The following is a 26,211-nucleotide window of genomic DNA, read 5'->3' as shown; positions in this document are numbered from 1 at the left end:
TCTTGCCTAAAACACTAGATATATGGCTTGATGAGCCTTTGGAGTTTAGATTTTTTATGGAAGCACAAGTGCCAGTGTCATTTAGAAGTAGTTTTTATCAATTATTTATATATTCTGGAACATTTGCTTGGCTAGTCAAGACAGTTTGGTATAATGCACCCTATGATTTAAACAGTCAAAAAAAAAGTGTGCAAATTGTGGCAGCATGAAACATGAAGGAATTAAGTCATTGTGAATATATTTTATTCTCTACAGGTTTCTTTGACTGCAGAATTTGAGGTACCATTAATAAATTTCAAACTCTTAGTTTAAAATAAGTTGATCTGAGGAATGTTCCATACAGTAATAAGAATTGTCCAACAGTTGTAATTGACTTGCTAGAATAACTTTTACATTGGTTAGTACTATGTACAGTGCTAATCCCCAATTGTATAATTCAGGTAACTTCCCCTATTTTAAAGATTTTTTTTGATGCTGTAATACGTGTTTGGTGTGATTGTTGCTGCTTTCGTAATTGTCATAAAAGCTGTCATACAAGAATAAAGGGTAAGCTACTAAATAATTTAAATGAAATTAACATTGTAGGAAAATGAAATATGAAATATAAAATATGAAATATAAAAATATTAACTGCAAAATATCCTCAAATCAAAGTAGTTTTGTAGCAGAAAATTGCCATCAAACTATTGTTATGCCTGATTATATTGTCATGGTTTCTGTCAGCTTAGTAAAGTTCTCTGGCACTTGTTTTCATAGCTCAAACTGGATATTTTAGTAAAATCAAAATAGAAGATAATCAGGGTCCAACTTGTATAAAGCTGTAAGTTTTTTTATTTTAGTAATCCGAAACAAATCAAAGTCTGATTCTGAATTTTAAGCCTTGAAATTATATATCAAAAACCTCTTTATATTCTGCATAATTCAAACCTCAATTCCCAAAGGAACTAAAACTCTCCAGCCAGCACTTATGAAATCATGAACTTTTAAAGAGGAACCATCAGAGCTTCCATTACACCATACTAGATTTGTGAGTGAAAATTTGATTTTTATCCTGGTTTTATTATTTTATAAGTAATTAAAGGTAGTGAAAAAACAAAATACTCCTACCTCTTCCTATTTTCCCTCAACAACCACCTTGTGATTTGGGTTGGGCTGAGAGTATGACTGACCCCAAAGTCACCCAGCTGGCTTTCAGGCTCATAATTGCTTCATAATTCATTTCCAATTAGCAAAACAAACTATATTATTCTGTTTTCCTAATAATAGTATACTAATCTATCTTTTAAGATGGCATTGGAGTGTCCCTATTCTAGGTTGGTTTCTGCATCATGATCTTGTCAATTGTTGCAAGCACTAAGTGTATAACTCCATCAATATGAAAAAAAAAATCCTATCCACCAATGTTATTGTGTAATGTAGCAGACTTCAAGAATCTGGCTTGAACTCACTGGTTTTCACCAAACATTTCTTTTTAGCACCCTCCTCTCCAATTTGTCACATTCCTATATGGTACATTTTTTTCTAAAAAAACACACTAACCCCGCTACCATGTTTGACATACTTTGAAACAAATCATTATATGCTAGCAACCTTTTAGTCATTTAGTACCCTATTGTATCTTAACAGAAACATAAATGAAGCAGATTGCTCCAATTTCCTTCAACATTCTACTATATTGAAATTTATTTAACCAATTTGATAATTACCCATCTCAACAAGTGACTCAGAGTGACAGAATCCTATACAATCCTCCAGAATACTTTCCAAAAAAATTTAAGTTGGGAAGATGTTTCCAATTGGTTTCCTTTTTCTAATAGATATTAGAAATGCTGAGTACAGTACTGTTGCCTTTATAAAGAACTTTATGTTCTATGGCTCCTTGAAGGACATTTTAGAATTTAGATTTGATTTACTACACATTTGGACAGATAGTCCAAATTTAAATGTTACAGAACCAATGTCCCTGATATAGCCAATGCATGATCAAATACATTCCATTCCTCAGAAATGTCATCTCTGGAGCTGATGTACATAACCTCCCACACTGGGTAAAAAGGGGAAGAAATTTATTATCCAGAATATTCAGGAATCTCAGAAAAAAATGGCAACTTCCTCTATTCTGAACTGAGTTTACAGGGCATGTATAAACATTATTTCCAAAGATTTTGAAGATCAATATAGAAATATTAAATTTCTCATGATGGGAGAGAATAGATTACCTCTTTGAATGCAGTAGCGTTTTAACCTACAAACACAGCCACTTTTCAGGATACTTCCAAAAGTAATGCACACTTTTTTGGATACTTTCACAATATATTAAGAGGTAATTTCAAAGGCATTATGTAATTAGTTAACCATTCAAATAGTCAAGACACATTTTTTAAAAATGCATTCCTTTTTGACAGTGGTAGTTGATTCTGGTGCTCCATTTAGTCACATCCTATTGTTGCTTCTTTCATAGGCAATCTTCAGCAGCAGGGCACTGCAGAAAGACCTGCACTACAGTGGTGTGTGGGAAGCTACTTCAGTTGTGATCATTCTCCATGTAGCTGGCATGTAACATGACACAGACTGCTTTTCCCTTTAAGTATTTATTTTGGTTATGGCTTCCTGAATTTAAAGACATGACATGAAAAAACAAAGCATCCCTTTTAATTGTTTTATTTACTTCTGTATACACAAACTTTTATGAACATGGATCACTGCCCCTCCATCCTGGCACCTCATCTAAATCTCCACTATCACTTTCTGGAAATTTTGTACGCAACAAGGCTTTTAAGGAATCAAAGACTTGTTAACTCAACCATCTGTTATTTAACTCTAAAAAATAGGGGTGTGCCACAATGCAACACAGGTCTGTTGCCACTCAGTGGCTACTACTTCAGGTAGTTCTGCTAAAAATTGCAAATCCTGTCCTCTCTCTGATAGGATTCACAATGCTAGTGCAGTTCTCCCTGGTCTTCACTACCATATTACCAGAGATCTGACAATTCTCTCCAGCTGCAAAGACTTCAGCATTGTGCCATTTTTCAGAAACTATTTGAAGTAGGTGGAGTACTTTTCACACAATAGAAGACTAGTCCTTGAAGAACATCTAACCCTCTTGTTCTCACCAGTTATATTGGTTGTAGTAAAATAAAGGCCTAAAAAGAGAATTCTTATTCATGTGACAAAAAAAAAAAAAGTTCTCGTCAACTTCTGACAAAAAGTGATATGAACTATCCTTTAATATTAACAGGAAGGGGGTCCAACTGTTAGAGAACCAGAGTGAGGAAATAGATATTACTAGACTACGCAACTGTATATGGAGTGGTACAATGTTAAACTAGTTACTGTAAGCTATCCATCTGATAGAGGGAAAATTATACAAGTTCAATTCCCAGCGCCATGCTTCTTCCCATGAAGGAAAAAAAGAGGGGGGGGGATGTTACTAGAAGAAAATAGAAATAATTTGCTGCAGTTGTAATTGATTGAATCAAAACCACATGCTTGTGATGGGAACAAAATTAAAGGAATTATTATTGGTTGATAAACAGTCATCACAAATCTAAATCAGAAGTTTTCATCTAGAGTGCAGATGGCTATCCTGGCTAAATATAAGATTGTTATTTTAATAAAATGATACTTGCACCCAATGAAGGGGTGGGGACTAGAAACAGACAAGAGACTGATAGCCAAACAGAATAAATACTTCAAGTAATTTGCCAAACAGGGCTCATATTGTAATTTGTTCATTATCCTAGCAAAATACTGCATACTGTAATCAAGATAGAAGTCAGTTTCCTCAGTAGTATGCACACGTTTTCAGCTCCAAATATTTTTCTCGCATCAATGTTAATCACACAATTTGTAGCAGTAGCAGTCTTGTGGAACATGCAGTCCTGAGCTGCATGCAATGCCACCTACACATTATATATCTGAATGGCTGCCAAGCATCCAGGCAGGGAGGCAGGAATCACAGAAAATATGTAATGAACTGCAGTAACTGCTTCAGTTTAATCCCTATTGATTCTTGGCTTCAATGTAACAAACAAACTATAAGCCTTCCTTCCAGATAATTAGCATTGTAAAAAGATCCGTTGGGAATAATTGCAGTTAATGCCAGCCAGCACTATACAGCAGGGATTAGAATTATACAGGATACAGCTCCAAAATAAAGTCTAAATTGCAAATTCATTTTACTTCTTGATCACATGAATGTCAGGTCATTAATAGGGAAATACTACCAGGATATTGTAACATCATAAGCTCTCAGGTAACAGTGAAGAGTTTATGTAAATCATGTGATAAATATATCTTTAAAGTATTTCCATGTTTTTAAAAACTCTATCCCATTCCAAATCTAGACCTGTCTGGTGATAGTCGAATTCCACAGAAACAATTGCATATATTTGAGAATAGTGGATATTATGCTGAGTAAAGCTGGTGCTGCGACCACTCTAAATCAAATAATGTCCCTAAATGAAGTTTGAAGAGTTATATCAAAGTCTCACGAGGCAGAGCATGTTAGCAGCCAAGGCTTTTTAAAGCAGTTAATATAACTTCTTCGAGACAAAGCTTCCTGTTAATGGCATTAGCCCATCAACGCCAGAGAGAAAAGAAAAGCACCACAGTGTAAGTGAGCAAATAGTAGGGTGGTTAGTGAGGAAATACATGACATGAGTTTCTTGAACAGCCATTACATCCTTAAACAATAAATGCTGAAGCAAACAGGAGCCTCACAGTTCACTAGAGAGGGTGCTAAAGACCTATCCTGCTCCACAAGTATTTCCTTCACTCAGACTGAATAAGAATTCCTAAACATGGATTGCTGAAGAAGCCCGTTCTGTTTTATATCCCTTACACAGGATGTTCAGTTTTGAAACAAAAATATTCTCTAGACAGCAACTAAAATAAACCCCCTTTAAGAAGGCAAATAAATAAGGAATTCATCACAACTTAAAAAAAGACATGTACAAAGTGCAAGTTTTCTTTTATAAGCCTAGCACCCATTCTGATTCTCCCACAGGTATTTTGCACCAGAGCAATTATATAGAAAGATGGCACTCCTCTTTCAGAAAGCAAGCACCAACATTTCAAAATCCCTTCTTTTCTTATGGATGGGAAGATACAAAATATGGAGAAAATACGCTGTTTTACAGCTCATCCTAAGGAAGGATTCTAAAGTGCCAAGCTATATCCCCAAGCTCTAAAATGAAAAATAAGAGCTTGCAAGGGTCAGAATTTAGTAATGCATAGAACAGGTTGATACAACTGGAGGAACAGAATACAGTTTCAAGAATGAAATATTGGTCCAGAGTATAAGCATTTTCAATTTTGCAATATGGTCAAGAAGCTGGAAGTTTGCTTACTTTGGGAGGGCTGGGAGAGGCTTAGCTGCTTCCCTTCCCTGCATTGCAAGAATTCTTTTGCTTTGTCAATCTCTGTGTAAAGGCAACATTCCTCTCCAAGAAGGAAACAGTGAAAAAAAATGTAGTGTAGTGATCCACTCTGCAAGAAAGGGTGAGCTGGGGCAGAAGGGGGAGGGGGGGCAGGTCCTTTAGTTATCTGACTAGTAATTTATTTATGTTTAGTTTCTCTATGTTGAATAAGTTGCTTCTCCCCATTTATTCTTTTTTAAATACAAGTTCAAGTTGTCCCAATACACATGTGCTCCTCTCCCACTACGGTCCTGCAGAATCAGAATCCTCAATTAGAACTTCAGTGGTAGCTCCAAGAATCTCTGTATTGATGACCAGCCCTTCTGTATTCTCACCACTAGCACTACCAACAAATATTTTTCCATCAGCCATCAGGTTGACCCGGTCACCCCCACTGCAGTAGGCCTTAGGCATCCCATCAGAGTTCAGCAATAGGCACTCTCCAGGAGTGGTGTTTCCAATGGGATCTGGAAGAAGGGGAAGGCCCTGGCCATCCGTGGGTTGGACAATAGACTCTGGATCAGGACCCAAGATGTCAGTGCTGGTAATGAGAGCCCCTGCGTTGGCTGCCAGTGCTTCAGCAATAAGCACTTCTGGGTGACTCTTGGCTTTATGTGCTACAACGCTGTCTTTTTTCTCAAACTTCTTTCCACATATATTGCATGAAAACTGGTAAAAGGTATCTGCATCATGTTTTTTCATGTGCCAGTTTAGTGAGGCCTTCTGCCGGCAGGTGAATCCACAGATCTCACATCTACAGAAAAATGAGAGGGAGCAGAATTAATTCTTCATCAGAATAATATTTAAGAAATGTAAAGGGAAAAATTATTGATGCAGCTAATTCCTCATGAAAAAAATAAGCAAGATCAAGGACACTACTCACTGTAATGGCTTCTCGCCTGTGTGGATCATTCGGTGAACTGCCAGATTGTGGGAACTTTTGAAAGCACGGGCACAGTATTCACAAATGTAATCCCTTTGATCTGTAAAGCAGCACATAGTATTTTACATCAAAACCTGAATCTAATCCAGATCCATACCTATTCAAAAAGAATCTGCCATGTTCCTAATCACAGTATTAAGGATAATAGTTGAAAAAAATAAATATTTTCTAATAGTGATGAGGAAGTATTTCTCAAAAACAAATAGAATCTTATGAAAACAGTCCCATTCTTATTCTGAGATTTATATATTCTAGTTTTTCTTCATTCTCCAAGGGGAAATAAATTAAAATCTTTCTCATTATATTTGAAATATCATATATATTATTCATTCTGTGTGTCAGGCACAAGGAACCAGAACAACTCTGTGAATAGGCCAACACAGCTCCTTTAGTGTAGTGAGCCATCCTTGTACTTCTCTGAGCTTGGTTGTTATACCTAGTTTGGGTAATGAAATGTCTGCAAGAAAATAATGAAGCTCAGATAGCACCAAGGATACAACTCATTTCAACTCTGAGCTACAAATATTCTCCTTTATTGGTCTATATTGTAGGTCATCTATATTACAAGAGTCTTGCCAGACTAGCCGTTTTCCCTTGAGAACCAGAAGATAAGGTTTCACTAGTCTGATCTATAATACTTCCTCCCATGGAGCAACTCCACACTGACATGCCTCTCCTTTAGCCCGTGATTCTACCACATTGTGCCAACAAAAGCACATATTCATTCATTCATAGTCTATGAAGGTACCGAAGATCATAATGCTCACTGTTTAATGACAGTGGGACCATTGCTTTCCATATACCAATGGAATTATGGGAGTTGAAGATCACCAAGAGCTCACCCTGTTTGGTAAAAGCAGCTGTACCTATCTTAATGGAAATACATTCCTTTTTGTTCATATTCCTTCAAACTTTTCATATATTATTTAAGGAATTTCAGGTTTTGAAATAGGGAGATTACAAAACATGGAAGGTAGACAGTATGGTCCAACCTTGTCAAAACTGATCTTTTTTTTGGGGGGGGGTCAAAAGTGCCTTCTGACAAATAAGCAGTCTACTCCAATTACCTGATTTCATATATGGTATTGTTCTTATTTATATCAATTGCAAATAATTCATTGCATAATATATCTTATATTATGAATATCAGAATCAATGTAACTTATTCTTATCTATATCAGACCTAAAAAAAATGAGGAAAGGAAATATTAAAAGACTAGAAGCAGTAATATCCTAACTGCATCCTTCAGTTTGAGTCATTCTCATTTTAAATATAGCCACAGAACAACATCTGTGTCATTAAGCAATCTGCATCAACTTTGCATTTCATATCTAAATTAAAGACTTGGATATTCAAGAAGAAATTTACTTTCCTCCTTAAAGAGACAGTGTGGGGATTTTCTTTGCAACTCATATTACCTGTGTGATGTTTGGCATGCCGCAACAGTTGCTTCTGGAGCCGGAAAAGTCTTCCGCAAGAGGGATGAGGACATACATATTTCTTTTTCAGCAGATGTTGATATTTGATATGATGCTAAAAACAAAGAAAACACTGTATTTTTATTACCTGGGATCTTAATATAACAAAAGTGGTAAACACATTTAATATTCTACCGTGTTTCCCCAAAAATAAGACCCTGTCTTATATTTTTTGAACCCCGAAATAAGCGCTTGGCCTTATTTTTGGGGAGGTCTTATTATTTTGGGGCGCATGGAGCAAGATGGGACTCCTCTTGCTGTTTTACCCGATTTCCAGCTGCGCATGCATTTAAATATTTTCAGGGAGGGCTTATTTTCAGGGGCTTATTTTAGCGCACACGCTCAAAAGCCCAATTGGGCTTATTATCCAGGAAGATCTTATTTTCGGGGAAACACAATAATAGCCACCTTATGGAGTTAATGTTGACTCCTGGCAATTTCTTGCCCAAGTTTTCTTGGCAAGACTTCACAAGTGGTTTGCCATTGCCTGTTTCCCAAGGGTGAGAGAGTGTGACTGGTTCAAGATTACCCACTTGCCTTCATGCCTAAAGCAGAACTAGAATTCAGTTTCAAGGTTTCTAGCCTGATGCCATAATCACAATAGCAAACTGGCTCTTTTAATAGGAATATATCACAGATAATTTGGAAAGTGACTAAGAAATATAGAGTACTGAAGTTTTAAGGTTTAGATATCATCTCTACCAAATATCCCAATTTTGGAATTATTTTCCTTTAGTCCCGTGACTATAACATGATTGTTTTCTAACTGATTGTGCCTATAATAGCGATTTTGTGAAGGGATACATCCCAATTTCATCAATTTTGTAGCACCCACATAATTTCCCAAAATTCCAGTGCCTAACATCCCAAATACTTGGAAATACAAAAAGTTATAGGATGAGGTGAGTGATTCAAAGGTTTCTGGAAAAATTTGAGACCAGTAATTTTTCCCCTAATAGCCCATTAAAGACTGTACAGAGACAACAAAAGCAATGGCTTTATTTTCCGTGAACCTATAACTAGGCACAATACAAAATACTTTATTACTGTAAACACACTATGGTCCAATTTACCATTTCCCCCTTATTGGAGAGGGGAAGGGACAATTTTCTTTTAAGGTAAATATTGTAGGTGCCAAAAGAGAAAAAAGGATAAAACTGCAGTAGTCTTTAAAGATTAGGACAAGAAGTTAATGCAGGATCTGTGAGAGGATGAGTAGCAATATAGGGATGTAAGAATTGAAGTTATTCAAAATAATGAAAATTCCATTATGCTTGGTCACAGTCAGCCAGGTGTTTAAACTGGATTTGGTGTTTATATCCAGTTGAGCTTTTCCCAAGGACTTGAGACAGGCAAATGTTGTTTAAGAATTTTAAATGTATTGTCACTGAATGTAAGCTGTTATAAGTAAAGCTACATTTTGCAACTGATTGATGGTGATTTTTGTCAATGCCAATGGTATTCAAATGGTGCTTTGGACGTTTTGGGAATTACACCCAAAGCACTTAGTACTAATGGCACTAGCTGTCTTTCATTATAGGTATTCTACTTCTATTTTCAGGTCTTTGTATTTGTGATTATTATCTCACTTTTAAAAATATAGATATTTGTTCGACTCTAAGCCAGCACCTTCACCATTAAACCAAACTGACTCAGTGCTGTGAGGGATATGTGTGAGTGAATGAAGGTGTGATAAAAGACCAGAAAGATTGCAATAGCCAAGGTAAAAGATTATTATGACATAGAAAGGAATTTTGCTGAAAGAAAAGAATGGAAGGCTGTTTTTTTTTGCAATGCTGTGCAGGGAGAAGCAACAAGAGTTGTGGTGGGGTGGGGGAGAAGAGAGAGGAGTCAATAAATCCAAGGCTCTGTTTATTAGTCAGATTAGTGGCAAAGTTTTCAATGGATGCAGAAAATGAGTAAAGCTACTAAGAAAACAAAGAATACAGAAAGAATATTAAAAATTCAAATCCTTAAATATAAATGAAGGGAACTCAATAAAGTAAAATCACAGAAATGTAGGACATGAAGGAAACTGATTTGGAAAGAGTATTCAACTGCACTGAAAATAGCAAAATAAAATTTGAATGAAGTTTTTTTTAAAAAAATCTAACAATGAAGGTCATTAGCAGTGAGGTAAAAGGTGCTTGTCCCTGTGAAATTTTTTTGAGTCTAGATTCCGCAATAAGATTAGATGTGAGAATATTGAAACTATGAGGAAAAAAAGTACTTTCCAATAGTCTAGAACTCAGAGGAAGATACATTAAATAATGATTGCAAAAGAAATATATATTTAATCTATTTGCAAAAAGAAAGAAAAGCTATGGGGTGTTCAAATGCTAAAAAAAACCAGAGGAATAAAAAAGAATAGTTCATAATGAACAGGATGGATATTGAAGGGTTATCCATAATTATCCATTAGTCATAATGAATGACTAATGTCAAAACAGGAGAAGAGCAAGAAATGCTGCATAGGGTAATGCGGAATTTGATAATAAAATTAATAAAATGTAATAGCGGAGAGGGAAAAATGAGAGGCAAAAGGTTATGAAAAAAGCAGCAATGGCAACATCACTTATATTGACTTATATACTGCTTCACAGTGCTTTACAGCCCTCTCTAAGTGGTTTACAGAGTTAGCATATTGCCCCCAATAATCTGGGTCCTCACTTTACTGATCTTGGAAGAATGGAAGGCAGAGTCAACCTTGAGCCGTATCCAGAATAAATAAGTTACAATTCAGCATTTCAGGAGAAAGAATCATGAACAGGGTTGAAAAGTTAAGTCATGCCATGGTATGAAACAAGCATTTGGGATTTGGAGCATTTAGAATTTGGAGCATCAGAGAATTGTAATGTTTTTTAGGCTAGTCCACAGAAGAAAAGAAATTCATATAGAGCAAAGAAGGGCATCTCTTTTTCCTTCCTTTGCTTGTAAACATTATTCTTACCTGTAGGTAGCGAGGGTGTGCAAGAACTGTGCCACATCCTTCCATTTCACAACGTACATATTGTATTGGAGGCTTCTTCCTAAAATGCACACAGGTGAGTAACAAAGAGAAAACAGCACAACTTTGACAAATGGTATAAATATACAGGTTTTTCTCAATCTTGAGACCATAAAGAAGCCTGGAATTTTCATCATAAGGAATGACAGTTGTAAATTGAGGCACCCACATGATCAGACCTGATTTTATTACTTTTGTTTTTTTGTGGCAATCATTAAATAGAAACCAGCAAAAAAGTCTTAAATCAGTCACCTGCAACCAGCCACAAAGGTGAGCCAGTTGCCATATGCCTAAAATATAGTCATTTTGTAGTCCCCCACTACAAGGGGGAATGTCCAGAACCAAGTCATAAGTTGCTGTTAGAGGGTCCATCATAACTTTGAACTGTCACTAAGCTACTGGTCATTATGCAAGGACTACTTGTAACACAGTATCTTTTTTAATGTACATGCCAGATAATAATTTCGTGTATTGCGAGAGCTCAGTAGTGTCAAAAACCATATTAAATGGCTTAATTTCATCATTAGTATATAACATGTTAAATACAAGTAATTTAAAATAAGTGGTCTCTAAAATCCACTGTATTAAATAATATTGTATTCTGCTTATATTTTGTTTCACACATTTCTCAGTCCTTTCTTTAGAAGATTAAGTTGTCAAACGGAGCTTAATATAGTTCTTGGGAACAAGTTGTGAAAATCAGAACTTCTAGAAATGTTATTATCCCTTTAAATTGCTGGCTTGCTATCAACTTTATGGAATTTGCTATATTTTTGTGACTTATTCAACACAGTTTTGATGCAATGAATTTAGTTACAAGTGTAATAAATTGTATAGTTTCTTTTTTTTCCTTAGATGACCATGTCTAACAAATATATAGGAGAATTGAATTTAATTCTTGAAAGTATACTATATTCCTAACATTGAAAGATCTGTAGATGTAGGATTGCCATGCAGTTTAGGACTGTTAGGAAGGTATCACCCTAGGTATGGCTTTTTTGCAAATAGCTGATGAACTAGACATCTAACATCTATTTCCTATCTCAAGTTTCCTTTCGTTACTTCCACACAAAACTAAGAAAAAGCAAGAGAAGGCCCTTTAAAGATGAATATATTATTAAATAATCATGAATTAGATAAATGGGTTTGTACTAGATTATCTTTTTAAGCCATACAAAAACAACTTACCTTCTTTTAGGAAGTCGTGGGCTTTTGTCATCTTTTCTCCGCCTTCCTCTCCTGAAACATCAAGACAAAGTGAAATGTGAAAATGAAGGCATAACTGCAGATATGTAACTGAAATTTTAAGTTATACAATACACAAATATACAAAATCCACCACTAAAGAAAACACAAGGATAGGAAACTAGTTTCCACACAATTCATTTTTATTTCTGTAAATATGTACCATCTATTTCATGTGCACAAAACCTGTTCTAATGTATCTAATTCTCAAGCAACCAGGTATCACTTTCTACATACTGGAGATTCATTGTACCAGTACAATATCTCTATAATGCAGAACAGCTTGGCTCCCTAGCCAATCTTAGAACTGAAGGGTATTTTGCCCAACAAGGACCATCCCTATATTCAGTTTCTTTCAAAGTCTTGGTATTACTGAGAGTTATAGGACTGGCTACACTCTAATGCACAGCATCTAACACTTGGATACTCACTTCCTAGGTGGATCCTCAGCTTCTCGAAACTCACTTTCTTCTTTAACTTCCACCTCCACTTTAATATCCTTCTGTTTCTCTTTTTCTTCTTTTCCCTTCCCAGTTTTTTTTCTTTGCTTTGGAGCATCTCTGCAGATAACCATTATATATTACATATCCAAGAACATAAATACTTTCTAGATAAATATTCTAGTTAAATGTCATACTGAAGTTTTTAGGCAGTTCTTTAACATGGATTTCTTTTTGGTGTTTGTCATATCTGCAATTTTAAATATGCATAATCCTGGTCTTAATTATTTAAAAACAGTCTATTTGCCCATAGTAGCAGAAACATAATACTAAGAGTTCTAGCAGTGAGATAGTTTATTACAACAGGCTAGACTGACAATAATTTATTTATCTGCTGCCCATCCTGTTCTGAAGTGACCATAAAACTGCTCTCTGCACCGAAAATAAAATAGAGCACCTGTCTAAATGGGGTTTGTAAGTTTCATCTCTGGGATCGTCTTTGAAGGGAACCTCTTCTTCACTGATGAGCATTTCTTCTTCATCACTTGACAATGAGAAAGAAAAGGAAAATACTGAATACAATTTTTCCATAAATTAAACACTCGTGGATAAAAAACAGTCAAGATCTCTTACTTGTCTATACTTATAACCCCTACCTTACAATTTTTTTTCAGTTACGTACACTGGATAAGAGGCAATATTGTATGGATCTCCAGTTCTCTATTAATGCAAACCAACCTTTTCCAGAACATATGCTAGAAAGGACATGTTAACATATTCATCTACTAAGGAATATTAGCAACAGTTCAATATAAAATATTCTGCTTATACTAAATATAAGCAAAACATTTAGACCTTACTTTCTAACAATTTTTTTAGACTGTAAGGACATATTTTTTGTATTCCTAAAATATTGGATAATAATTTAGGCCCCGAAGAGAAAACACAACTGAGCTTGTCATCAGCTCAGAAGATTTATATAATTACAGACATCAGACGACTATGGTCAGTTATAGTGCAAGTGCCACTAGAACACAGACCTGAATCTTTCTGTACATTTTTCCCAACAGGTATAAAGAAACAAGATCCAAGTAAGATGGAGTAAGATTTCAATACAAAAGAATATATACAGCTCAAGGTTGAACTGTAGAGTCCTATAGAGTCCTCTCTGCTGCAAACCCCTCTCTTTTCTAGCAACAGAGATGTTACCCAGCTGAAGAATGAATGATCTGCATGAGAACCACCAAGCTCAGAGAGCACCAAGGACTCCAGAGAATAAGCTTTCTCAGAGAACACCAGACATATGTTCAACAATTCTGTAGTTTCAAAAGAGTCACATTTATGATCAAGAAAATCTTACACTAGAGTTCCTATAAAACTGAACTACAATGATTCTACAATAGTCCTGCAGGAGAATTCATTCGATTATATGTTCATTCCTGGGATTCCCTTATTAAGGAAATATGTAGTCACTGAAGTTTATAAAACACACACACAGATCCTAGAGTTAAAAACAACCATTCTTCTAAATCAGGAAGTGAAGTGTTTACCTAGTTATTCAAGACAAGCTACAGCACACCTCTTGTTAAGAAGACACAGGCAAGTAGCAATAAAGCTACTATTTTGAATCATCTTAACAAGATAAATTCCTGGGCTGTATATGCTGCAACCAAGTTCTTTCCCATACAATGAATCTATTCACTACTTTAACAGATGTTTATTACATTAAGTGAAGACTCAATTTAATGGAATCCCATTTAGCATTCCCCAAATGCAACTGACCAAATTATGATCTTGACAGCCTCCAGAAAGTTTTTGAATGCAAAATATTTTGGATGAAGCATTCCATGAAATTTACTTCTGTGACAATTTGCATGTCATCCAATATATGACAAAAATTGCCACATATGATCCCAAAGGTGCTTTTTTTCCAATGCTTCTTGGATGAGAAGCAAAACGCTTTCAAACAAAAAAACCCCAAGAAAGTGCAGTTGCCTTTTGGAAAAATATCTTTGGGACAACCATGGCCTGGTTGAGAATCTTCATATACACATTTTGCCATAAATGATATAATTTTATATTACTTGCATAATAACTCTCCCTAAATTGCAGCAATGATATACTTTTGTATTTAATAATCATTTAGGAACAAACACCGGTTCCCCTCAAAAGATTAAAGCGAAGTTTCACTGAACTTCTATTCCTCCTAGCACCTGGTGTGTCTGGCCTTGGAAGCAAAGCAGAAATCAGGTCTGGTTACTACTTGGGTAGAGAACTAAATACCATAAACTATACTCAAAAGTTAAAGAACATCTTAGAACAGGGGTGTCAAACTCGCATCATCACGGCGGCGTCACGTGACATATCGGGACTTCCCCCCCTTCACTAAACCAGGTGTGGGCGTGGCTAGCACGTGACGTATCCAGCCTGTGAGTTTGACAGCCCTTAGAAGATAGCAATCCTAAAACACTTCTGCAATATTGTTCAGAAAACTACATGTTTTCCCCCAATCAGTCACCAAGAATTAAGTTCAACTCAAGTAATTTTATAGTTTAAAAATTACTGCTTTATGAACCCAGATATTTTGTATCCTAATCTTCCAGCCACTGTATAATTCCTTACCTGATTCTAGTTGGAGATGAATGCTCTTCAGTAACTTCTAAAAAAAGAAACATATTTAGATGTAGAAATCTGATCAACCTATATATCAGGATTTACAAACTTCTATTGATATGCTACTGTGTTAAAGTGATGAATGTTAAGCCTCTAAAGTCTAAACTGAAATACAGGAAATTTTTGCTCAAGATCAAGACAAATATAATAGTAAAATAATGCATAAACTACTCAGTGAATATTGTTTCTTTTAAAGTGTTAGAGTATATTCTGTTGCATGTGATTAACCAAAATTATCTTAACAGTCTTCTTTGTGGGACAATAGAACATGTGTGACTTTATTTATATTTATTTATTATAAGTTTTACACTGACTCAATTGAAAATACTATTGTTTTATTTCCCAGTAACAAAAAACACCATACCAAATTCTAGCTGGTCTGCATTTGGTTCTGATTTGCAAATGAGTTGCAGGGACCCAGTCTTTGATCTGGAACTCTGGGAATTCTCTGCATCATATTGCTGAACAGTCGTAGTTGCCCTGTTGGTACGCCAACCCCGGCTGGGTTTAGTTGTAGTGACTGAGGCACTAACTGCCGCAGTAGTAGAAACTTCCTTCTCTTCTATCTCTTCTTTGGGATCTGTAATATAAATATATATAAAATGTACATGTTTAATTTCTATATTGGTTTCCTGAATGTTTGCTTTCCAGAAAAATAAGACTTTCAATTTGCTGATTACCCTTCCTTATTAGTATAAACAAGAGCAAATAAGTATAAGTAGCCCTTAACTTATTACAATACGGGCTGGAAAATTCATTGTTAAACAGTGTAGCAATTAAGGACCTGATTTTACAAGCTTTTTTTTTTTTTTTTTTTTGCTATGGTTAAGACATAAGGATTAACTTAACCGTGACTTGTGACCTCCTGATTTTGCTTGTTGGAAATTGGCTGGGAAGGTCACAAATGGCAATCATATGACTGCAGGACACTGCAACTGTTATAAATGGAAGCTGGTTTCCAAGTACTCAATTGTGATCACATGACCACAATGATATTGTGACAGTAACAATGAGTGCTAGTTGTAAGTTACTTTTATTCAGTGTCATAACTTTGAACAGTCGCTAAACAAAGGGTCATTAAGCGAGGACTACTTGTATACAAAACTAAAGTCTTCCTGAAATCAACTACTATAGAGGCATTTAATTTCAAATTACTGTTCCAGCTGTGATCATTAAGCAAATCACCAGTCATTAAGGATATCACCTGACTGCAACTTGCAACTTCCCACTACTTGCCTTTTCAGAAGCTGGCTATGAAGATAAGAAAGGGCACCTGCTAGATGCTGCAACCATCATAAATGTGCAGTAATTGCTAAATACCCAAACTGTAATCAGATGACTATGGAAATGATACAGCAGTCACAAGTGTGAGTACTGGTTATAAATCTCCTTTTTTAGCACCATCATAACTTCAAATAGTTGCTAAATGAGTAGCTGGAAAATGAGGAGTGCCCATACCGTCAATATAATTTTATCACAACTAGATTAGGCTGCTGTTAAAACAATAAATTGGGCCACTGGAGTTGGAAAAGCAGTCCTGTAGATCCCAAGGTGCCAAGCTAAGAAGACAGGGTTTTTTTCAATATCTGATGACTACCTGGACAAGTCCCTTCAGTTTTCTTCACAAGGTTTTTCAGAAGTAGTTTGCCATTGATTTTCTAGAGCTGAGAGAGGGGGACTCCCAAGGTCACCCAGCTGACTTCATGCCTAAGGCATGATTAAAACTCACAACCTCCTGATTTCTAACCTCCTGATTTCTAGCCTCATGCCTTAACCACTAGATCAAGTTGGCTGTCTATAGATCAATACCAGCATCTTAAATTGTATCTAGAAGATCACTAGTAAACAGTGAAGGATTTGCAAAATATTCTCTCAGTGTTGGCAAGGACCAGTTGTAGTTTTCAAAGAGCAACTACATTAAAGCAATTGCAATAATATCATCAGGAAATAATTGTACCTGGGTCCTTCATCACCAGGTAGGGGTGCAAACTGGTGCACTATACAAACCCAATTAGTTTTTTCTAGTCACAGTCTACAGTATGTCTGCTCTTTGAGAAGAAGTTATTTTATTTATTTATTTATTTGATTTGATTTGATTCTTATACCGCCCTTCTCCAGCAGGACTCAGGGCGGTGAACAGCCGAGATAAAACAGAGCGTACAAAATTTAAAAAACAGTTTAAAAGGTAATTAAATAATTTTGGCTCACAATTTAAAACAACCCAGTTAAAACCAATTTCAAATTAAAACCGAACGGATGGGATCAAGCCAGCCTGGCTAGATGAAATAAATGAGTTTTCAGGGCCCGACGAAAAGTCCGGAGGTCTGGTATCGTGCGTATCTCTGGGGATAGGTTGTTCCAGAGGGCGGGTGCCACCACAGAGAAGGCTCTCCCCCTGGGGGTCGCCAGCCGACATTGTGTGGCGGACGGCACCCTGAGGAGGCCCTCTCTGTGTGAGCGTACTGGCCGGTAGGAGGCTATTGGCGGCAGAAGGCGGTCTCGTAGATACCCAGGCCCTAAGCCATGGAGCACTTTAAAGGTGGTTACCAACATCTTGAAGCGCACCCGGAAGACCACCAGGAGCCAGTGCAGCTCGTGCAGGAGAGGTGTCACATGGGAGCGCCCCGTCGCTCCCATAATCCCTGCGCGGCTGCATTCTGGACCAGCTGGAGCCTCTGGGTGCTCCAAGGGGAGCCCCATGTAGAGAGCATTGCAGTAGTCCAGGCGGGAAGTGACGAGTGCCTGAGTGACCGTGCGTAGGGAGTCCCGATCCAGAAAGGGATGCAACTGGCATATCAGGCGGACCTGATAAAAAGCCCCCCTGGCCACGGCTGTCATATGCTCTTCTAAAGATACCCGTGCATCCAGGAGGATGCCCAAGTTGCGAGCCCTCTCCGTGGGGGCCACTGATTTGCCCCCAATAACCAGCGATGGCATCAACTGGCTATAACGGGACGCCGGAAGCCACAGCCACTCGGTCTTGGAAGGGTTGAGTCGGAGCCTGTTTCTCCCCATCCAGGCCCGCACAGCCTCCAGGCACTGGGACATCACTTCAAGGGCATCGTTGGGGTGGCCTGGGGTGGAGATGTACAGCTGGGTGTCATCAGCGTACTGATGGAACTCCACCCCAAAGCCACGGATGATCTTACCCAGCGGCTTTACATAAATGTTGAACAGAAGGGGCGAGAGGACCGACCCTTGCAGTACCCCACAAACAAGGCGCCTCGGGATTGACCGCTGCCCCCCTATCAACACAGATTGCAACCGGTCAGAGAGGTAGGAGAACCACCGCAAAACAGTGCCCCCCACCTCCAACCCCTCCAATCGGCGCAACATGATACCATGGTCGATGGTATCAAAAGCCGCTGAGAGATCTAATAGGACCAGGATAGAGCAACCCCTATCCTGAGCCCTCCAGAGATCATCCACCAACGCGACCAATGCCATTTCCGTGCTATGCCCAGGCCTGAAGCCGGACTGGAGCGGATCTAGATAGACAGCTTCATCCAGGTACTGTGGCAGCTGCCGCACCACCACACTCTCAACAACCTTCGCAATAAAACGAAGGTTGGAGACTGGACAATATTTAGCCAAAACAGCCGGATCCAGAGAGGGCTTCTTGAGGAGGGGCCTCACCACCACTTCTTTCAAGGCAGCCGGCAGGACACCCTCACTCAAAGAAGCGTTAATAATCCTCTGGAGCCAGCCTCATGTAACCTCCTGGGAAGCCAGCACCAACCAGGAGGGACAAGGGTCCAATAAACACGTGGTCGCGTTCAGCTGACCCAGAATCCAGTCCACATCCTCGGGAGCCACAGGATCAAAGTCCTCTCAGATAATACTCTCAAGACCTGCCTCAATCATCCCATCCAGATTTACCCAGTCAGAGGCCAGACCTTCCCGAATCTGAGTGATTTTATGAATTAAGAAGGAACTCCAAACTGCAAATTACTATTTCAAGGCTGATGTCTGTCCATCTAGAGACAACATTAGCATCAACAGAGAATCCAGAGCAGAGAATGAAAAAACGGTAATTCTATTTTACTAGGATTCAGCTTTAATTGGTTATTTCCTATCCAATCTTTTACTGCCTCCTAGCACTGGACAAGGTGTCAATGGCATTTCCCCCACAGCAATGGTTCTTAAGTAGGGTCTGGGTGCCCTATGGGTCCACAAAGTCCAGTAAATAAATATTTTAAAAATTATTTTAATTTCTCATAAAGTTAATATTGATAGATATAAACTACTTAACCCAAAAAAATTGCGTCCTCAATAATCTTTAAAATGTAACAGTGTCCCAAGACCACTGCCCTATAGTAATGGTGCATACCCTGAATCTCTGAGATAACCCAACCCAGTAGATTTTGTGTAGATATTACAAAATATGAGAGGACCACCACCTGTGTACACCATAAAACAGAGGCATCAGACCAACCTCTCACCCCCTCTCCAATTGAAATTACCTATAACAAATAAAGGAGAACCACTACAAAACTACTTCCGACTGTAATCACAAAACTCCATAAGTATTTCACTAAAACACCATAGTTGACAACATCGAAGATTACCAGGTCCATTCCAATGACAAGAACATGTTTATTTCATGTCCAGGCTTGAAATTAGACTGAAAGGGGTTCAGTTAGTCTACTTCAACATGGACAGAAATCTCCTCCTCAGAAACAGCATTGACAATTTTCTGGATTCAGGTTGCTCCACACCGCACAGCAGTCAGGATGGGCAAGGGGCAAGAATTAGGCATAGATGAAAAGCTAGACAATATTCTACTTCCTTGGATGTCACAGACCAGAGAGTCCCAAACTTCATAATATGGTGCCATACTCGTTATTAAAAGATTCTGATTCAATTTATCAGCAAAGTGCTATGCAAATTATTCATTCAATTATTCACATCAACCAGATGTGAAATGCTCATCTTGTCTCTTCCCAGAAAATTACTTTATATAAGGCTTCTGAATGACAGACCATTAATGAAATAAGGGAGGAGAAATAAGCATGTTTTGCCTTCCTTACTGAAACAGTGTAGGCTTGAACATGGGCACATACCCAGGCTCAATCAGAGTAGCTTCTTGTTTTCCTCCATTGGCATTTCCTCCAGATGTCATTTTACTTCCCAAAGAGTTGCAGAATATTTAGCCGCCAACTGAAATCAGTTGCCAGAAGGACTGTGGCAACCAAGCTCAGAGAAACACTGTCTAAGCTTGAAGTGATTCCTATTGCGAGTTATGTATTAAGCAGGGGATGGAACAGCTTTCCAGAGTGTCAGGAAACTCCCCAGAATCTGCTAGAAACCAATTACCGTATTTTTTGGACTATAAAATGTACCTAGCTTTTGGGGAGGAAAACAAGAAAATAAAAATCTGCCTCCCAGCATTTTGCCTCCTTGCAGCAAACAGCCTGGTCAGCTTCAGCACAGCCTGATTTAGCATGAGCAGCTGATTGGTGGTTGGATCTGCCTCCCAGAATACCACTGATCAGCTGTTCCAGGCTACAAGGCTTGCTGCTGCCCATCAATGCCGACGCTGCTTCCACATTTAGCTGCCTCTGTGTGCCCTGTTTTCGGCCTCTGTACGCCCCATTTTTGGCCTCTGCACATCCCGTTTTCAGCCCGTTCCAAGTGGCGGGGATCCAGGTGGTGATCCCTGCCACCTGGAACGGGCCAAAAACAAGACGTGCGGAGGCCAAAAATGGGGCATGTGGAGGCAGCGATAGGTGGCAGCGATTCCTGCAGCCTGGAACAGCTGATCGGTGGTATTCCGGGAGGTAGATCTAATCGCCAATCAGCTGCTCGTGCTAAATCAGGCTGTGCTGAAGCTGGCAAGGCTGTTTGCTGCAAGGAGGCAAATTGCTGGGTGGCACCGGCTGAAGGGTGGGGGCCGGCAAGTGGGTGGGGCTTCGGCAACTTTCGGTCTATAAGACGCACAGACATTTCCACCCATTTTTTTGGGGGGGAGTGCATCTTATACTCCGAAAAATACAATAGTTGCCTGAGACAGACCATTCAAACGAACTGCATTGTCCCAAAAGGCCAGGAATGGGACTGAATTGTAACAAGATGAAGGAATTATTTGACCATGGCACGGATGATGAAAATCTCTTCCACCTCAAGCTCAGAGAGGGATTCAGTCAGAAGCATGACAAATTAGTACATTAGCAGGATCACAAGCTTGTCTCTACACCCCAATCTAATATAAAAGTGCTCACATCCAATTATCTCAAGTTCAGAGTTCCTGACCATTGATGATGTATCGAAACAATCACCATCCATCCTTCTGTTGAGTAATTTAAATCTTACCTTTCACTGTTGCTTTATCCAAGCACCTGAAATAGAAATTAAACATACAATGTGAATTAGCACAACACCCAATACTAAGATGTAGATGCTTATAGAAGTTCCTAAATGTGTATTTTTCTAGTCATCTCACTCATACATTTTACCTTATACACCTAGAAGTCAGGCCTGCACAAATCAAGGATGCTTACCTGTATCCAATAAAATTAAAATACTATAATAAATCTTTTTTCTAGTATTTCCCCCTACCCACAATGGATGAATGGCTGCAGAAGCTGGAGTTAACAGAGATGGCTAAACTGACTGCTTTGATTAAAGAAAAAAACACAATTACTTTTGTTTCTACCTGGAAACCGCTTCTGGACTTTGTACTTGAGGTGAAAAAAAAATGAAACTTTGATTTTGGGTTTTACTGATTAGGTAGGTTATTATAGAAATGGCTAGTTTATACTATTATGTAAAAGTAAAAAGCTGAAGTTTATCTTATTCTTATGCACCCTTATTCACCAAAGGGAGTCAAAAGTCAATGCCTTTTCTTCCTTTTCCCTACATTTTTTCCTTCCCCTATCTTTCTATTTTCTTTCGAATTTTATATTATAAATTAATAAAAATTATTCCCCACTCAAAACTTCTAAATTTAGGATTATTCACTGAGTTTTACTAGATACATGGAACTTATTTCAAATAAAGATGCATACAGGCATACTGCAAATTGGTTAGTTAGAGCTATACAATCAGGCACCAACATTTTTCTACAACTTACAATAGATAAAAGGTAAAATACTGATGTTATATGTGCTGAACAATACACGCCTATGGAAAAAAGTGATTCAGAGAACAAGAAATTTAGTACAACTTTCGTTAGAGCGCAAGAATTCAGTTAAAGGTACCTGCCAACCAACACCCTTTTAAACAACCCAACCTGCAACAAACGTGGAAGGCAACGGACTCTCTACTATATAAACGGAAAAAAGTCAGTATTAAATCCTACTTTTGCAAGTTTCTGCAGTCGAAAGTCACAGACTGCGAAGCGGGGCCACTAAAGGCAAAAACTTTCTACCTCCCAAAAGCACTAAGCGGCTTCGATACTTACGAGCTGCGTGGCGTTCCCTTTCGACCGGTAGTCCCAGAAGGTGCAGTGGCTGAAGGCGGCGCTCCAGTTTCAAGCCCGGGTCCAGGCGGCAACTCGTCCGGGTCTTGGTTCTGGCGAGCGCCGGGACTGCTTCGGCGCCGACGCGGATATTCGGCCTTTCTTCGGCGGGAGGCGGCCGCAGCCGCGGCTGCCGCTCGTCCGCGCTCCCGACCTCCACGGAGCACCCGACTGCCGCTAGACTCCGCCCCCTGCTCGGCGGAGACTATGGGAGGGGGCAGGGGACGCCGGCGGCCGCTAGGAGGCGGAGTCCGTTCCTCTTCTCTCTCTTGCTGCTGTGGTTCTTCCTCCTGGGTCTCCGCCTGCTCGGGCGCCCCCGGCATTAGAGCAGCTAGCGGAGGAGGCCCCAACAGCGGCTCACCCCCCGGTTCTGACAGCAGCACCCGCCGTTCACTCCGCCTCTACACGGAGCTCCCACCCCTCGCGTGACTTTAGCCAATCAAGGGCAAGTTCGGAGTTCAAGCAGGCTGCAAGAGCGCTCCCTGTCATCCAATCAGGAGACAAATGCAAAGACACACACCTCACCCAACCTCTTCTCCCCCAGTCGAGCCAATAACAGCAGCAAGCCGGGCTGGTTCTCTCCAAGCCAATCAGCGGGCGAGGTTCACCGGGGACGCGCGCGCGCGGGTGCGCTGTCGGAATTCTGGCCGTGGCGCGCGCTTCGCATAACTGAGCCGTTTTAACAGTTGCCTCCCGCGCGCCAAATTAAATGCCCTCCGTTGCCCTGCCGAGAAGGCGTTTGGAAAATGTCCCACGCGCTTTATCGCGAACTCCAGAACACTTATTGCTCTGCAGTGACCGCAATAAAACTAGAAGTATCGCTCGCCTTATTGCCGTTGCACCCCCTCCCCCCCTTTTTCCTCCTCCTCTTCCTCACAACACGCCCCGCGGTCTGCCCGGTCTGGTATCCCCGAGCTTCTGTTTTTAAGAGTGAAACGGATAGAGAGGAGGTACCTTCCAGAAACTTGTTTCCTCGTTTTCACATCGACCGCAGTTTTCGGTGTTTCATACTTGCAGGGGATTTAAAAAAAAAAAACATTGTCGCTTCTCCTTTAAGAAAAAAAACACCGTCGTACGGCGGGTGAAAATCGGCGACAAAATGGCGTCCGATGGCGAGAGGCGGGTCTTATGGAGTACGCACGCATTTCCGTTCTCGTCTTGAGCGTGTCAGCGCATATCTAAGAAAGCATTATGGGAGTTGTAGTTTTTTTAAAAAGAACATATCGATAGGCGACTGGAAGCCTCAACCTGCACTTTCCGTTGTTTTCTTCGAGGAGACTGATTGGTTCGCAAATGTATTTGGGGGACTTAAGATATGAGAAGCAAGTATTACGGAACAGAGTGTTAAAATAAAAGTGTCTGATACTGTTTTTCACCATATTGCTTTGAAATACAACCACTGTTCTTTTTTAAAAAAAGTAAAAAAAAAAGTGATTTAGTACATATTAAAATATCTGGTGGTACTTTAATGTTCGTTTAGTTTGGTTTAGATTATGAAGAGATTGGACAAATAACAGCTGCGGCTTTACTGTTTTCCCGGGACATATAAAATAATGCAACACAGGACATCAACCTGATTTCTGTTATTGTCTCTCAGATTTGCTAATAAAAACGTTAAAAAACTAAATTACTTTCCTTGAGTCAGTGCTATTTGGATACAAGGGAAATACCAGTGGCTGAAGACATACAGTAGTATATGTAAAGACAATAGTACAGGTTTGCTCACATTTATTTTCTATTTTTTAAAATTATACTGACTAATGTGAAAAGTTGTAGGAATATTGCTCTCTTCATACCCAGGGGCTAGTGGCCATAATGCCAGAATATAAAAACACATGTCTACATTTGGATGTCACTATGTTAGGAAAAACTTGCCTATTCACAGGCAGTAATTCTCCACAATATTTTTTTGGCCCTAAATGAACATTGCATTTAAGATCTTTTGCATATAAAGCATATCCAATGCCATAACCCCTCCTTTCTGCATTTGTTTATATTTATTTGGAGGCAAAATCTGATGAAAATGCGTGATGAAGGAAGCAGCTATTTCGGTTCAATATAATTGCATTTAAAGGCAAGGAAAATTCTTTACAATGCTTTATAGCTACATACCTTAAAAAAATTAATGGAAAGCAGGAGCAAATTCCTTTACTGTTTAATAACAGATACATTTTTTAAAAAAGTCCTCATTTAATGTATAAAAAAACTGTCACATACTCCAAAATTTTCACCACTCCAGAAGTAACTGCACCTGTGTGATCTCAAGTCATTGCCTTATTTCACCAGCTGAGCTGATTTATTTCTGACTCAGCTGCCAAGTATTTACAATTGGAGGAAAGATGATGTTGCTATTTGCAGTGTTAAAGCTTATATATCTTACCAATGGGCCATGATCCCATTTGTTAAAACGTGTTTCAGCTTATCTCAGCCCAGCCTCTCTCCTATCCAAACAGAAATTTTGCAGCTATTTGAAACAAATTGTGTTTTGTTGTTTTTCAATTCCCCCCCCTCCTGTTGGACAGTTGGAAGAAAGAATTCATGCTGTTTTCAACAATCCAAAATTGTAACGTTAAAAATTAGTGTTTGAACTGCTTAGAAAGGATTGGGGAGTAGAGTAGAGTCCCCAGGGAGTTGGGCGGCATAGAATTGTGACAAACAAACAAACAAACAAACAATTAATTAATTAATGGTGGTATAGAAGGGCCAGATTGATAAATTGTTCAGAATGTAATGTAGTTAGAAAATAAATTTCAGATATGTAAACTAGGTATAGATGGATGCTTAAATCAGGCAGGATATATGCATAAACTCTGTTTATTACTCTTGCAGTGCAGTTCTGACACCCAGTGGCTGTATTTAAATAATACAGATTATTTTATATTACTGAAGGCTGAGGTATGCTAGTAACAAGATCACTGAATGAAAATAATAAAATGTTGCATTAATAAGGCTTTTGTCTTTTTAGAATTTAGTAATAAATCACTAGACTAGATTAAACCAATTTTTAATATGTCCAAGAATAGATAGATACAGGATAGATAGACCAATAAGGTGACCAGATTTTAACATTGGTAAAGAGGAACACCATTGACCTGGGTGGGGGGTGTTCTAATTTTTTTTTACTACCGGTTCTGTGGGCGTGGCTTATTTTGTGGGCGTGGCTTGGAGGTCATGTGACTGGGCGTGGCTAGCTGGTCATGTGACCAGGTGGCCATGGCTATGTGTATACTATAGGGACTACTCAGAGGGCTGAAAAAAGGCATTTCTGACAGGTCCTCTCACTTTTGACTGGTCCTCATACTTATGACCATCCTCACATTTATGCCCGTGCAGCATTCTTAACAACCATGTCACTCATTTCACAATGAGTGAATGCTTCTCTTCACCATGGTGATAAGATAGGGCAAAAAACATAAAATGTGAGGACAGTCGTAAATTCGAGGACTGGTCAAAAGTGCGAGGACCAGTCAAAAATAACTTTTTCAGCCCTCTGAGTAGTCCATGTGCACAAAAGGACTACCCAGAGGGCTGAAAAAAGTGATTTC

At 38.8% G+C, this 26,211-nt stretch overlaps 1 protein-coding gene across 1 annotated transcript; it reads right to left on the bottom strand.

Moving 5' to 3' along the window:
• Positions 1-226: 226 nt before the first annotated feature.
• Positions 227-23,774, bottom strand: ZFP91 (ZFP91 zinc finger protein, atypical E3 ubiquitin ligase). Its single transcript, XM_070931385.1, has 11 exons — positions 22,610-23,774; positions 21,520-21,545; positions 15,572-15,787; positions 15,157-15,193; positions 12,992-13,078; positions 12,526-12,654; positions 12,038-12,088; positions 10,793-10,871; positions 7,783-7,897; positions 6,304-6,403; positions 227-6,174 (listed from the first exon to the last, which is right to left on the bottom strand). The coding sequence occupies exons 1-11, from the start codon at positions 22,987-22,989 to the stop codon at positions 5,664-5,666; spliced, it is 1,731 nt and encodes a 576-aa protein (XP_070787486.1). The 5' UTR covers positions 22,990-23,774; the 3' UTR covers positions 227-5,663.
• Positions 23,775-26,211: the final 2,437 nt, after the last annotated feature.

Source organism: Pituophis catenifer, unplaced genomic scaffold (genome assembly GCF_029215685.1).
Source record: "Pituophis catenifer annectens isolate HBS135680 unplaced genomic scaffold, rPitCat1.0.hap2 SCAF_1, whole genome shotgun sequence".
In the NCBI taxonomy this organism is placed as follows: domain Eukaryota; kingdom Metazoa; phylum Chordata; class Lepidosauria; order Squamata; family Colubridae; genus Pituophis; species Pituophis catenifer.
The sequence above is the reverse complement of the archived record's forward strand: the minus strand, read 5'-3'. Positions and strand labels throughout refer to the sequence as shown.